Source organism: Hyaena hyaena, unplaced genomic scaffold (assembly GCF_003009895.1).
Source record: "Hyaena hyaena isolate Hyena2069 unplaced genomic scaffold, ASM300989v1 scaffold_374, whole genome shotgun sequence".
NCBI classification, from domain to species: domain Eukaryota; kingdom Metazoa; phylum Chordata; class Mammalia; order Carnivora; family Hyaenidae; genus Hyaena; species Hyaena hyaena.
The window spans coordinates 963,242-979,167 of NW_024081007.1; the positions used below are offsets into that span (position 1 = coordinate 963,242).

At 45.5% G+C, this 15,926-nt stretch overlaps 1 protein-coding gene across 2 annotated transcripts in view; it reads left to right on the forward strand.

Moving 5' to 3' along the window:
- Window positions 1-13,982, forward strand: part of SLC30A10 (solute carrier family 30 member 10) — a 36,535-nt gene extending 22,553 nt beyond the window's left edge. The window contains exons 1-4 of one of the 2 annotated variants that reach the window (XM_039250606.1): window positions 1,808-2,492; window positions 3,288-3,365; window positions 7,511-7,750; window positions 11,070-13,982. In XM_039250606.1, the coding sequence (XP_039106537.1) occupies window positions 1,895-2,492; window positions 3,288-3,365; window positions 7,511-7,750; window positions 11,070-11,569 (1,416 nt within the window). In that variant the 5' untranslated portion in view covers window positions 1,808-1,894 and the 3' untranslated portion in view covers window positions 11,570-13,982. Of the gene's footprint in view, window positions 1-1,807; window positions 2,493-3,287; window positions 3,366-7,510; window positions 7,751-11,069 lie in introns of those variants that run through there. The other variant, XM_039250607.1, reaches the window with a different exon arrangement.
- The last annotated feature ends 1,944 nt before the right edge of the window (window positions 13,983-15,926 follow it).

Genomic DNA, 15,926 nt, shown 5'->3' on the forward strand with positions numbered 1-15,926 from the left:
TCCCCTTTTTACAGCAGTGAAAACCAGCCCAGACAATTAAGGAACTTGTCCAAGGCCAGACAGCTGCAAAACTTTCATCAGCCTATCTATATATCTCTTTGCTTCTTTTATTTATTTTTTAAAGTTTTTTTAATGTTTTATTTATTTCTAGGAGAGAGAGAGAGAGAGACAGCGTGAGCAGGGGAGGGTCAGAGAGAGAGGGAGTCACAGACTGAAACAGACTCCAGGCTCCGAGCTGGCAGTCAGCACAGAGCCTGACGCGGGGCTCGAACCCACGAACCGCGAGATCATGACCTGAGCGAAAGTCGGACGCTTAACCGACTAAGCCACCCAGGCGCCCCTCTCTTTGCTTCTTTTACATTATTGTCCATTTTAATACTAATTTTTGGAGATACTTTAAATGATCCATTTCCTCAAGTCCTCAGTGTAGGGATGTTTTCCTGGAGGCAGGGAGGGAACGGGTAGTGGGCTTCTCGAGTTTGGGTGCTCAGTAGGGAACCTTAGGACCCCTAAAAGACAAGATTGTGTTTTATAAGGTGAAGGCAATGAACGGGGCTAGAATCAGAGTGCTGCTAAATGGACACAATTCTTTCCAAGCCCAAACCAGATGTGTTTCAGGAATGGTTAAAGTTCAGGGCTTAGGGACAGGAGGAGGGGGGGATAGAGATCACCAGACGTCACATTCAGATCCTTTTGGGAACGAGAAAAGAATATAAAACAAAATAGAAGGAAAATCGTGGGCTCTCCCACGACCCCTCCCTGAACCCCCAACAGCAAACACACTTCTTCATGGATTCGCCCCCCCGGCTTCCGCCGAGTCCTGGGGACAGCTCTCCTCTGGATAACTTTTTCTTGGAACCCAGCCTGTTGTCAACAGGAAAGGCTTTATTTGGAATAAACCTTCATGGAGGTCAGTCGATTGAACTTTGAGTATCAGGTCATGCTGTGAGGGACACATGGGGGTAAGTAGAATATTCTCTGCAATGGAAAATGAGGCACGTACACAGAGGAGGCCTGGCCTCGCTTCCTCCGTGGTCAAAGGACTTGGGTCTACCACAGGGAGAGCGCATTTCTGAGCGCTGTGTGGGGGTGCCATGCTTACAAAAAGTACGATCTGTGCTTTCCTCCAGGGCCACCCCGCAGTTCACCTGGCGGGAGGCCGTGTGAGCGAAGATGCTGGTGGTGGGCGTGGGGGTGGAGGGGACAGGGACGACCTGGTGCCCGGAGGGGGGTGATAGGAACGATACCCCGCCCTCGGCGCGAAGGCCATGCGCAAGGAGAGGCTAGACCCCGGGCTGTACCGGAGTGGGGATGCTACGTGAGGGCCCAGCTCCGGCTTCAGGCAAAGGTTAGGCAGGGTTGGCCGGGGCCTCCCCGGGTTAATGTGGAATCTATAATGCGAGCCGCGTCTGGGCACGTACGCGAAGGTGTCCACGTCCACCGCAGCGCACACACCCCACAGCCGTCAAGGTCCTTATCGCCCGCCCGGAGTCAACAGTCAGCGCCCTGGGATGGGAGGGACCGGGGAAGCGGGGTCGGTGGGTGAATCCCACCCAGGCCCCAGGGTGTCAGGGAGGAGGGCGCTGCAGACACGCCCCCTCTCCCCAGCCGCTCCGCGTCTCTGCCCAGCGCTGTCCTAGAAGGCCAGACATTGGCCCGTGGCCACCTGCCAAGCGGGGCCGGGACCCGGGGAAGGGGGAAGGGGCCTCGCAGGCGGCCCGAGGGCCCTCAGAGACGGCCGCCGCGGCCACTCCCTTAGACTCTGGACGTGCCGGGCCTCCGGGCGCTCTGCCTCCGCCTTATAAGAAGCCGGGCGCCGGGCGGGCAGCGAGGCCGGAGGCGGGCACCGGGCTGGGCCGCGCAGGGGCGCCCCCACCGGCGGCGGCTCGGCGACATGGGCCGCTACTCGGGCAAGACGTGCCGGCTGCTCTTCATGCTGGTGCTCACCGTCGCCTTCTTCGTGGCCGAGCTGGTCTCGGGCTACCTGGGCAACTCCATCGCGCTGCTGTCCGACTCCTTCAACATGCTGTCCGACCTGATCTCGCTGTGCGTGGGGCTGGGCGCCGGCTACGTGGCGCGGCGGCCGCGCGGGGGCCTGGGGGCCACCTACGGCTACGCGCGCGCCGAGGTGCTGGGCGCGCTGAGCAACGCCGTCTTCCTCACCGCGCTCTGCTTCACCATCTGCGTGGAGGCCGTGCTGCGCCTGGCGCGGCCCGAGCGCATCGACGACCCCGAGCTGGTGCTCATCGTGGGCGCGCTGGGGCTGGCCGTCAACGTGCTGGGGCTGCTCATCTTCCAGGACTGCGCCGCCTGGCTCGCCTGCTGCGGCCCCCGCCGCCGCCGCCGCCGCCCGCCGCCCGCCGAGGGCCGCTGCCCGCGCGCCCCCGGGGCCCCGCGGGGCGCCCCCGGCCCCCCGTCCGCCGTCGCCGGCTGCGCGGCCTCGGCGGACCGCAAGGAGGAGCGGGGCGCCACGGTGATCTCCAACGTAGCAGGTGCCTTTCGGTTGCATCCTCCGGACCTCTCGGCCTTGCCCTCCTCCCACGCGCGTCCCTTCCTCCGCATCCACGCCCTCTTTCCTTTCTCGCGGGCGGCGGCGGCTGCTTCTTGCGTGCGTGCGTGTGTGTGTGCGTGTGTGTGTGAGTGTGCGCGCGCAAGCGCGCGCTTAATCCATTTCCTCTGCAGCCCGGTTTAATTCCCTGCTGCTAATGTATCGTATTCTTCAGTTTCTTTTGTTTTCTCCTGGATCCTCAAGCTGGCTGGCTTGCTTTCTTCTTCTTCTTCTTCTTCTTCTTCTTCTTCTTCTTCTTCTTCTTCTTCTTCTTCTTCTTCGTCTCTTTCACCTCCCCCTTATTCTACCTGCTTTGGAGTATTGATTGTTCTGAAAATCAGCTGTTATTGGGCAACAGATAGCACTCCCCACCCCCTACCCCTTCCTTCGATGCTGTCTGCACTTTGTTTTCTCCCTCCCCTTTTGTCCATCCTTCTGTCCCCCTGGGGGTTACTTACAGGTTTGGGGAAGGGGGTGGGCTCCCACTTGCCTCCTTTTTTTTTTTTTTTTTTTTTTATAACTTGAATAGGCTGTGAATGAAATCCAGAGGTAGATCACAAGGCTGATGTCAAGGCCAAAATGTTCCATTCTGGGGTGTGTGTGTGTGTGTGTGTGTGGAGAGGTAGGGGGTCTGATGAGCTAGTGGGAGTTTAAAATAACAAAAACTGTTTTTTGAGTCCATTGGTTCTTTTTGTTTGTAGAACTTATACACAACACAAGGTTTCTTCTTTGAATGCAGGTGATTCTCTGAACACCCAGAATGAGTCAGAAGAGACTGTGAAAAAGGAGAAAAAGTCCGAAGCCCTGAATATCAGAGGTAGGATTGCCTTTGGGTCAGTTTGCAATTCTTTTCAGGAGTACATATGGACTGTACTGTGCTCTTCATTTCTGTTTGCCTTTCAATAAGGTGTGTTCGAAAGTCGGCCAGTTGCATGAATAGACTATGACCCTTATCTCTTGCCTAATCACTGCATTGATTCTGAGGGACACACTGGTTGCTAATGATTTATCCTTGCTCCACTTAGAGCCATGCTAATGCTGCCTGTTTCAGAGCCTCACAGATCAATGGTGTGCCGTTACTTTGCCCACCCCTGGATAGTGCTAAAGTCATATGTGACCTATTTCAATTGAATGTAATTTTGAGAAAGGTAAGAAGAGAGTGAGTGTCTGCTATCCAAGGTGCATTGCCGAATGACCCTCATACCTCACTTATTTCTGCCAGAAATCTGTGTCTGTGATGGGTCCATTGGCTCACTCGAATACTTCCAGGTCCAAAGTGAGGGTGCTGATGAGGCACGTGGAAGGCACATTACTAGCATTCTCTCTACCATGTGCTCAAGGTCACAGGTACTGCAGGGCAAAGGTTAGTCTGGGAGTTCAGGGGTGCATATCTCACCAAGACATCAACATTGTATCCAGCATTTCTCTCTTTCAACTTCGCCTCCGAGTGATTCAAGAAGCCCCAATATTGACTTTGAGGATTTCCGCAAAGATAATGCAGCCCTTTACTTTCAGATGATTTGGGGAGGTGGGACTTCGGTTGGAAATGATATAGAGAAAAAGTAATTACCAGGAGACACTTTCATTTTTGAGAGACTCCCATCTGCTTCACAAAGTGGTACCCAGAACCGATCTATAAGGAAAATCAGAAAAAAAGCCCCCAAACCCCCAAACAAGAGTAACAGTCACACATGAGCTCCTAAACATTTCTAAATGAATCAGTTTTAAAAAATTGAACCGCAACAGGGGAATTTCTGAAGTGCTTGGTGGTCAGTCTTTTTGGAAAGAGAGAATCTGTAATGAAAAATCGCTATCGTTTATCTTTCTTTAGGTTCAGTTTAATATATATATATGTATATATATATATACACACACACATATATATCTATAATATCCATCAGATATATACCATATATTATATATCATAGGTTTTTCATAGCACTTGAACTTTTCAAAGCACATTGCTAGCTATTTATGCTTAGGTTGCAGAGAAAGAGAACAAGAAGGTGAAAAGATGCCAAGGAATTACTAGCAGGACTGAGAGGTATCATGACCTTGTTTGGGAAGCATACCATATGGGAAACTTGTATGATGTGGCTGATCTTCAGTCTAAAGCTGCTAAAGCTCTTAGGTGGAAAAATGTCAGCGGTAACGTGCCATGTTGTACATGGCTGAGCCCGGTGGTCCACAGGCGCACTGCTAGCTTCTGGCAGGATTTGGGCTCAAGAGGCCTGGGTTTGGGGTCTTGACTCCGGTTCAAGACTCTGACCTTAGGGAAATTTTTGGATTTCTATCGGCCTCTAATTCCCTCGTCTTTAAAATGAAAATAGTAATATCCACGTAATGAGGTTGTTGTGAGATAAAGCTCGTGAGGTGCTGCGAGGGTTAGGGTTAGTGTTTATGGAGTGCATGCTTTGTGCCCCTTCTTAAAGGAGTCACTTGGCATTTGTGAGAGTCTTAGCAGGTGGGAGCTGTTGTCATTCAGGTAGTGGATGGAGCTGCTGGGCTCACCCCTGCACCTCTTCGGTGAGGATGAGCACCCATGGTGCTGGTGGGAGGGAGCCTTTCCACTCCTCAGGCCGCAAGGAAGTCTGACCTCCCCTCAGGCCCCGTGTCTGAACCATTTGAAGCCATGCTTCGGAGAAGGCAGAGAGAATGTTAACAGCTGGAAAGGCCTCAGTAGGAATGGACTCTACCCGCTCACTTTACAGATAAGGAAGCAGGATCCAGAGAATCTGGTGACTTCCCAAGTCACTCAGGCTCGAAACAGAGGCAGGGCTGGCTTCCTGGGTTCCCACTTCACATTTCTGCCTCTTCCAAGTGTCCCACACCAATGGCTTGCTTTCCGCTCTAGACGGTACACTGAGCGGTTACATTTTTGACATTTATTTATTAAAAAAAAATATTTCTAATGCTTATTTATTTTTGAGAGAGAGAGAGAGAGAGAGAGAGAGAGAGAGAATGAGTGGGGAAAGGGCAGGGAGAGACACAGAATCCAAAGCAGGCTCCAGGCCCTCAGCTGTCAGCACAGAGCCCGATGCAGGGCTTGAACTCACAAACTGCATAATCATGACCTGAGCTGAAGCTGGATGCCTAACCAACTGAGCCAGCGAGATGCCCCAGATTTTTGGCGTTTAAACCACTACTTTAGAAAGCAGAACTGTCTTCCACTCCCACCCCAGATCTGCAGGGGAGAAGACAACTGATGGGGATTCTTGTGAACAAAAATCATTTCTGGATTTTCATGACTGTTTCTCTTATTTCAGTGGAATAAAACAAATACCCTCTGAGAAACATACTCCGTCTTCTGCAAAACCCAGCAAAAGCAGGATCCTTTAAAAATTCTCATCAGTCATAGAGGTTTATTTTATTTAATGAGATCAAACGTGATACGTAACAGAGTGTCAAAAAGATAATTAGCTTTTATATTTCAGTGTAAATATGAATAGATGAACAGCAATCCTAACACCATTTGAAAATAAGTCTCCTTTGATGAGATGTTTCTAATTGTTTTCTCCAGTAAGAAAGACCTTGGGGAGGGGGGAGGGATGCCTGGGTGGCTATTGGTTAAGCATCTGACTGTGGATTATGGGAAAGACAGATTTGAAAGCTACTTTATATAATTTTTAGGAGCTAATAGTGAAATTTCTTAGAAAGAAAACCTGAACTTGGCATGCAAGAGTTTCATGAGGCTGAATGCATACTGGTCCTCGTCAGACTACTCGGACTTCTATCCCAACTCTAGCACTTTCTAGTTCTGTGCTTCTGGATAAGTTCCGTAGCTACTCCGTGCCTCAGTTTCTTCATTTGTAAAATGGAGAGAGTAACCACTTAAGAGAGCCCTTAAAAGGACTTAATATGTAAATACGTGTAATATACTTACAATAGCATCTGATGCATACATGTTAGCCAGCATTACAATTATTATTGTTAAGTAAAAGACAGAAGTTACTCTATGTCAGGACAGTTACAACTGACCAACCAGAAAATAGTGTTTTATTGAGTGCCTTCACAGTATGCCTTCAGGGTGAAAACATAAACAAAAGAAGTTCACAGCATGACCGTCATTCTCACACACAGAGTCTAATGGAGGAAATGAGGCTGGCACGCATGAAACTAACTGTTTAGTTCACTCAGGCAGTGAAAATAATGTCAAGTGCATAAAGGAAATATTCAGTCTTCACATTAAAAGCTTTTAACACTTATTAATTTTTGAGAGATAGAGCGAGACAGAGCTTGAGCAGAAGGGATACAGAGAGAGAGGGAAACACAGAATCTGAAGCAGGCTCCAGGCTATGAACTGTCAGCACAGAGCCCGACGCAGGGCTTGAACTCACAGACTGAGATCATGACCTGAGCCGAAGTTGGATAATTACCTGACTGAGCCACCCAGTCACTCCTGCTGGAGTCCCTTCTTAAGGATCTCTTGAACCAGATCCAGTTTGAATGACCCTGGCTAATAAGCAGTAGGCAAAGCATGTAGGGAAGGGAGAAAATGGATCAAGGGAGAGGGAAGACAAGGAATAAAAAGAACCATTTTCTTGATATATCTTAGCTCCCTTTCTTCTGAATGTTCAAGCCAATTTAAATCACAGATACTTGCCTGAAAGAGCAAAAAACCATTTGCACAGCCTCTGTTTGCCAGCTCGGTGCCTTCCAGTGGGTGGCAGATGGCCATGATGGGGCGCCATGAACAGGCACAGTCCATCTCCCCAGAGGTGTGTGCGGCTCAGAACCTTCCTAGGCTGTTCCAGGTTCTCTGGGTCCTGGGATGGTGGCCTAGGGTTTTGTTTCCTGTGAAACAGTTGCGTTTTTACCCCCTTTCAAACCATCCTGCTGTTCTAACCAAAAAGAACACAAATAGCAACTGGTATTCTTAGACTTGGGAACCCAGGTTCCGGCGTGTCACATGACCCCCAAACCTGGACCTGTGCTTTATTGGTCTTTCTTTCTTCATGGCAGGTGTTCTTTTGCATGTGATGGGCGATGCCCTGGGGTCGGTGGTTGTGGTGATCACGGCCATCATATTCTACGTGCGTCCCCTGAAAGGTGAGGACCCATGTAACTGGCAGTGTTACATCGATCCCAGCCTGACCGTCGTCATGGTTGCCATCATTTTGTCATCTGCCTTCCCACTCATCAAGGAGACTGCTGCGATTCTGCTGCAGATGGTCCCCAAAGGAGTTAACATGGAAGAGCTGAGTAAGTCGAATGATTCTTATCCAGAACCATGCCCATCTGATGTCTTTCAGGCCAAAGGGCCAGCATTGTTGCAGAGCAGTGTTTGATTTATGTATCTTGAAATGCTTCAAATCACCAGGCAATAGCGACATCCATCATACGTTTTGTAGCCTAGTACGGTGACTCACAGCTCCAGGAACCAAAGGTCCTGTGCGACTCATGCTCTATGACTCTCTTTGCAAAATACATAAATGTTTAAAAAAATTAAAAAAAAAAAAAAAAGGAACTACATTTAATTCAAATAAGGCTACCCTGACAAGAACTTGATTTTTATTCTCCTTATTCTGAAAACGTGAATCATTCCTTTGTATCCTTTATCTTGCACTCGATTTTATTGATTTTTATGGGCATGCAAGGCACCTGGTCTCTTATAACACTGTAAAAAGGACTGTGTTTTGTGTTTTAAGTTCAGATCATTCATGACCTTGTTCAGTAATGAAATCTGTTTCTTTGCTTTGCTCACACAGACACTCAAACTCTCCTCTTACTTATGTGCACCTGAGAATACATATTTTTAAAAAAATTTTTAACGTTTATTTATTTTTGAGAGAGAGAGACAGAGCACAAGTTGGGGAAGGGGCAGAGAGAGAGGGAGACACAGAATCCGAAGCAGAATCCAGGCTCCCAACTGTCAGCACAGAGCCCGATGCGGGGCTCAAAGCCACAAAACATGAGATCATGACCTGAGCCAAAGTCAGTCGCTTAACTGACTGAATCACCCAGGCGCCCCTGAGCATATACATTTTAAAGACTTTGCAGAATTTCTAAATGGGAACTATCCAGATGTTGGTGAGAAACTGAATTTGCAACTTTATTTCTAGTGTTTGTAAATGGAGATTGTTTTTATAAAAATTTTTTTTTCATGCATATTTGTGTTATACACTCAATGGCCCACCAGTGGGCCTGTAACCATGAGATAGAGCCCAGGCCACTCTGAGGCTTGGAAGACCTTCATGACAAGCTCCTGGAATGAGGTTTGAATGGGTCTTAATGCATTGTATGGCCATGGCTGGGCTTTCCTCTATGAAGGTGTGATTTACAGTGACTGTCCAATGGGGACCACAGCTCTGCCAAACCCAGGCCTAATAGCGTGCGTTGGGACCAGTTGGTCTAGCAGTTGCTAACAGCTTGCGTTGCCCCTGCAGTCTTTTTTCCTGGATGCTCTTTTTGCCTTTGGGGGCCTCATTAGCAGCATTGCTTAATTTAGAGTCTCAGAGTCAGTAGGTGTGGTCATCTCTCTGGCTGCTTCACTGTACAGCATTAACATAATCAGCCTTCATTTCCTGCAACCTACTATTTGCCCAGTGCTGCAAGCTGAGGAGGTAGCAGGTGGGGAAGGAGATGCCCAGGAGCAGGTACACAGCTTTGTCTCTGCTTTCCAGGAACATGCTTCCCAGCAGAACAAACAAGATAAACATATCAAAACCAATTCGTGATATATAATGGCTTATATTGCCTTTTAACAAAGTAATATGTATGTATATATATTTTTTAAAACATATTTTTAAAAATTAGATAGTAATGGGATGCCTGGGTGGCTCAGTCAGTTGAACATCTGACTTCGGCTCAAGTCATGATCTCACAGTTCATGAGTTCAAGCCCCGCATTGGGCTCTCTGCTGTCAGAGCAGAGCCCACCTCGGATCCTCTGGCTCCTCCCCTCCTGGCTCCTCCCCTGCTTGAGCACTCTCTCTCTCAAAAACAAGTAACATATTTTTTAAAAAATTAAAAAAATAATGGGGCACCTGGGTGGCTCAGTCAATTAAGCATCCAACTTTGGCTCAGGTCATGATCTCGCAGTTCATGAGTTCTGGCCTCGCGTCAGTCTCTGTGCTGACGGCTTGGAGCCAGCCTGGAGCCTGCTTCAGATTCTCTGTCTCCCTCTCTCTCTGCTTCTCCCCCGCTTGCACTCTGTCTCTTTCTCTCTCTCTCAAAAATAAATAAAAGTTTAAAAGAGGTAAAATAGAAAATTTAAAAAATAGTAATCACGTTAGCACACTTCTATGACATTTACTACATGCTATGTAGTGTTCTAAGTGCTTTATTTATATTCACTCATTTTAATCCTTAAAGTAAACCTATGTGGTACTATCATTATTATTCCTAATTTACAGATAAGGAGGCTGAGGCTCTGGGGGCTAGGTAAATCACCCAAGGTCATGACTGCACTGGGACTCAAACTCTAGCTGGCTACAGGGTTTTGCTCATAATCCTTCCCAATACCATCTCCCTAAATACATGTTCCTTTGAGAAATATGGAAAATACAGAATAATCTAAGTAAGAAAATAGAAATCTCTTGTAATCCTGCTCCCCAGAAATAACCACTTTTAATATCTTGTATCCATCATTCAATAAGACAAGCCTTTATCTACATAAAATGTTTTGAGTGTGGGGGTGCCTGGGTGGCTCAGTTGGTTAAGCATTCGATTCTTGATTTCCGCTTAGCTCTTGATCTCTGGGTCATTAGTTCAAGCCCTGTGTTGGGCTCTGTGCTGGGTGTGAAGGCTACCTAAAAAATTTGTGTGTGTGTGTGTGTGTGTGTGTACACACACTGATGTTTGTGTGTGTGTGTGTGTGAGAGAGAGAGAGAGAGGGAGAGAGAGAGAGAGAAACAAGGAAAGGAAGGAAGGAAGGAAGGAAGGAAGGAAGGAAGGAAGGAAGGAAGGAAGGAAGGAAGATGATGCCTTATGCATAGTAAACCTATTTGCTTTTTCACTTAAAGATAGCTTATATACCTTTTCTCATATCCTTAAATAACAACTTAACTTGTTAATGGCTGTATCATATTTTATATAATTGATTTAACTCTTTCCTTGTTTCCGTTTCTTCGTTAATAGAAAGAGCATCGCTCAAAACATTTTTGTGCATGAACATTTGGGTATTTCCCTTTAGATTAAATTCCTGGTACTAGAGAACTGGTAAAAGTTTTTGGCCCATGTTGCCAAGTTCTCCCCTTTCAGAAAGACATCCCGCTTCATACTCCTAACATAGTCCATGTGGGTGTCTGTTCCCTTAATAGTCCCGGGAATTTTTTTGGTTGTTGTGAAACTTATTTTCTTGAATTGCCTCTTATGAGTTAATGATGAATGGTATAATGAAAGGAGAAAGATTATTGGAAAATGTACCCATACAAGTACAGCTTTTTTTCTCTGTGTTATTTTTGTAAATACATCGTGGTGGTGAGAAGGCTCACAGGGACCACGTCCCTCCCATGCTGGGTACCGCACGTGCTTCCTGGGCAGCTCCCGCCTTACTCTTTGTCTGCGCTCCTCTGTTCTAGTGAGTAAGCTCTCGGCCGTGCCCGGGATTAGCAGTGTACACGAAGTGCACATCTGGGAACTGATAAGTGGAAAGATCATCGCCACCCTGCACATCAAGTATCAGAAAGACAGGGGCTATCAGGACGCCAGTATGAAAATTCGAGAAATCTTCCACAATGCGGGAATCCACAACGTGACCATCCAGTTTGAGCACGTGGACTTGAAGGAGACCATGGAGCAAAAGGATCTGCAGTTGCTCTGTAGCTCTCCCTGCATCTCCAAGGGCTGTGAGAAACAGCTGTGCTGCCCACCCGGGGCCCTGCCTCTGGCCCACGTCAATGGCTGTGCGGAGCACAATGGCTGTCCCCCTCCAGACCCGTTCCCAGGTGATGGCCTCCGTGGACGAGCAACAAGAGAAGTGGCTATTGAAGTCTCTCTGGACAGCTGCCTGAGCGACCACGGAAAAGCTCTTAGCAAAACTCAGGAGGACCAACATTATGTCAACAGCACACATTTTTAATCTTGTCCTGACGTACACAGACAGTGTAGATGAGGCGCTCCGGCTTGTGGAAAGACCTCCGAGGGCTATAGGCACTGGTCAGATTTGTGCTGGGCACGCTCTGTGTTCATCAAGGGGCTGGTTGTTTGGGATGTTAACTGCATGTGTCTGTTAATTTTTATGTGACTGTGAACTCCTTCACGTTGCCCTGGGTACCTCGTGCTGCTCTTCAACAAACTCACTGTTTTAGTTTGAACATTTATTTTAAGAAGCAAACCATGCTAGTTATACGTATCAGAGACATTGAAGGCTGGGACTCAATGGTTGTGGACACAGGATTCAAAGTAGTTTTTGTATTAAAGTGATTAGATTTTGTGGCTGACTCTTGGGCGAGCTTATAGCCAAGTACATCGAAAAAACTAAAGAACCATGTTAGCTAATGTTGTTTTCATTCCATTATAAGATCATAAAAGAAGAAAGTTGGGTAGTCCTGTCACTGCAGAAATTTTGTTTTCTTTGACTTGTTTTCAAATAAATATAAAAGGAATACCAATTCAAGTAGAAAATAGTCTCAGAACATTGAAGGAAGTAGAGATTATTGGGGGAAGACAGGAAGAAAATGCTTCCTGACTACTTCTTCACTTTGCAGGGTGGAGAGAAAGCTGATGTTTACTTTCTGCTGTGAACTGCACTGCAGCTATAGGGTACTTCAAATGTTTAATACACAAAATGCTTTTTTTTTTTTTCACTTGGAAGTGTGGGAATATTTCTACTCCTAAAGTATGGCACAATACTTATATTCTGGCTTGTAGAATCAGTCCATTTGGGACTGTCTTCATTTACTGCTTCCTGACCAAATTATTTGTCCAAATTTCCTTTGAGTCTTCTTTTATCTGATCATGTTGATATATGTAGCATTTACCAGGAGAAAAATGGATATTTCTGGGAGAGAGGCATATATGACACTGAGTATTCATTCCTGCCAAAACTAAGCTAGGTTGACTTTTCTTCCATTCAACATATTTTAAAGTATTTATTATAGTTGCCAACTAGTAACTTCATGGAAAAGTGTAGGGAGACCCTGATGGGTTGAAAAGTTGACAAAGACCATCTCTTCATCTCTAGACGCTGAGCCCTTTGCAAATCTGTGCAGTACTCAAACAGAAATCCTGGGCTGGTCATGCAAAAAGCACCCACATTTTCCAGCACTAATATATTTAAGCAAATGTCTGAGTGTTCATTCTAAGGCTGAAATAAGTAAGCAACTGTGATCAGTAGGATAAGAATTTTTTTCATTCCTTGAAAATTTATTATCTGAGTTTAAATTGGCAATGAATTAGGTTAAATATGTTTTTATCCCTAAGAGTTTGTTGGACTAGTCTATAGATACTATATAGCAAAAAAAGGGGTAAAATATAAGACAGCGTTTTTATTTTTAATATTAAAAGTACATCATGCTCTCACAAAACAACCAGGGGATTCTCTTTGAAACTCACCACGGTGATAAATGGACCAAATTCTAGACAGACGTTGGTTGCGATGCCTGACTGGTGCCAAAGAGGAAGTCTGACCCTCACTTCCAATTGGTTCCCATCATTCTGCTTCTTATTAGAAGGGAAAGATTATAATTTTCTACTTTCTGGGCCCCTGGCTAAAGAAATGCAGACTAGTTTACATCCAGATTCTTTACTTCTCTAAAGTATTTTTAGGAAAGAAAAAGGCACTAAACTTAAACATAACTAAATTTACCACAGAGATATCTTGATGACCCCTTAATCACATACCACGTTACAGAGTAGAGTCATTGTGAAATGATCCCCTTTAAGACAGCTGGAGTACATTTAGTCAGTTCGAATACGCTCCTTAGGTGCAATATTTTCATATGGACTCAAGTGGTTTTCTATGTCATCTTAGGCAACCGTGATGCCTGCAGTACAGTGTTTTTACTGGAGTTTTACTCTCCCTTTAGCTGTCCTGCATTTTAATTGCAGCAACTTTCCTCTCCTCTGTGAATCAGCCTTGCCTGGTGGCTGCAGGTCCTGATGAACAGTGGCTTTACCTAACACTGTTTCCCTCTGAGATTAGAAAAATGCTGTCATTTTGCTTTTTAGTGTTCCTGTGTGCTTGTTAGTTCCAGAAATTTCTCTCTCTCTGTCTTTTTTTTTTTTTTAAAGAAATGAAAATAATTTTTTAAAAGTCTATGGCATCCTCTGTGGGTCTCCAGACATTGCCACAGTCCCCTGGAGGCAAATTTGTCTCTAGTTCTGAGTCACTGACTTAACCTAAGGGTAGTTGAGAATTATTGCAGACAAAAAAGTCCCTCCAGAGCCCTGTATTCATTTTAATAGAATCAGTTCCGCAGAATTCATTCTTTTAAAAATATCTTTTAGGGATGCCTGGGATGGCTCAGCTGGTTAAGGGTCTGACTCTTAATTTAGGCTCAAGTCATGATGTCATGGTTCGTGAGTTCGAGTCCCACGTTAGGCTCTGTGCTGACAGTGCAGAGTCTGCTTAGTTCTCTCTCCTCCCTCTCTCTCTCTGCCCCTCCCTTGATTGTGCTCTTTCTCTCAAAATAAATAAATAAACTTAAAAAAGTATTTTTAAAGGCGAGATCAAACTGTTCATCAAAATTACAGTTACCTCTACATAGCAATTTTGAACATTTAAAGAGAAGATATAGTTTGGGGGGAAAGCCCTTACAGATCTGATTATACAGATCAGTCAATGTAACCGTGAATGGAATGAAGACAAAAGCATTTGCTCTCATTATTCTGTCATGACCTCTTCAACTCATGAATGTCTTCAGTTTGATGAAGTGACTAAAAAATGAGACTAGAAAATAATAGTATGATTGATTCTTGGGGCTAAGGTGTTTAATTCTCTATCAGTTTTAAACTTGATGATGTTTCTTTTATTGGTTCTGGGACAAGCGATCTTGATGCTCAGGACAAGTTCAGATGTTAGAAAAAAAATCCATATATTTGTGGTTAACTGAATCCTTTGCCAAATCCTATCCCATTTTTTCCCAAGAAGACAAAATATACTTCCTGCTTTTCAGTGTATCTTTACACATTGCAATTAAAGACTGCAAAGAAAGACTATGTCAGAAAAATAGTGAGGAAAGATGACTCGATTTGGGTTTTGAATTTAGACTGACTAACAATTATGCCTGCTCTATAGCTCTGCCCTTTGCCTCAGGAGTTGTTACTTATTTGTGCTTCTGAGTGTATTTGCACGTGAGTAGTCACAGGTGAGAATGAAGATATTGAATCGGGAAACCATGGCGCAAATGGAAATCGCATAAGACCTTAATCCTGACCGTAATCTAAATGTTCTTATGAATTTGGAGATTAGCTCATGCACGTGTGTCATGTTCAGGAACCTCTCTTCTCAGGTGTTTTATTCTGGACCTTTTTGTTTACATGGAATGTTCTTGAATATTGCTGGATGGATAAACTGTCTCCTCTTGGTCCAAAATCGGGTCAGAGACAATGCACCTGCTGTGAATTCTAGCCAGAATAATCCAGGAAGGATGATGGTTTTCGAGGGAGAGTGACCCTTCCTGGAGCTCTAAAGTTATGTTACAGTGTTATGGAGTTTTGTTGCTTAAAGTCTTCTTTCTGTCTGCACAGGCGATTTTGCCAAAGTGTAATTGTCACATTTGTGGGAACTATTCAAACTTGAAGATGTGAAGTGTAAATAACTCATCACTAATTGCATGTGAAGTCCCCCAGTAACGTATGCACACATGCATACCTGTGAAACCGAAAGATGTTCAGTGGTGCTGTAAATAAATAAACAACAAAAACACGTGACTGAGATGTTTGTGCGAATCGAATGGATAGATAACTCAAAGTAGTTGAGCTCATTTGTTTTTGTCCGTAAGTCTAGTTGGTTTATCACTCAGTAATGCTTCAGATGGGTTTTAGTAAAGTGGGACTACTTCTCCATCTCTATTTTGTGGCTGTCTTCTTCATACTCCTCTGCCACGGTCCACCACCTGCAGTGTCACCTGGCCTGTGTTGGCAAAAATGTCCCAAACTGACCCTGGACTGATCAGTTACTTACTGCAGCCTGGACTGACCTGGTTTTCTACTGGGGCTTATTTGGGGGCTGGGCTACCCAAAAGAGTTTGTGCAGGAGGGGAGCTCCTGGGGGTCAGGGAATGGTGGAGAGGCTGGGCTGGTTTGGGAAAAGTCCTTAAGGTCTGGGGAACTCTCCAAAGAGCTGACTGTCATCTTTATGAATATTGAGGAAGGGGAATGGTCTTCCTGTTCTTCCAATTGCTTTTATTTAATCTGATCAACTCATAACCAGCATACACTGACCGGAAACTGTGGGAAGGGTTCTTGTCTCCAGGGAGTTTATAATCCATATT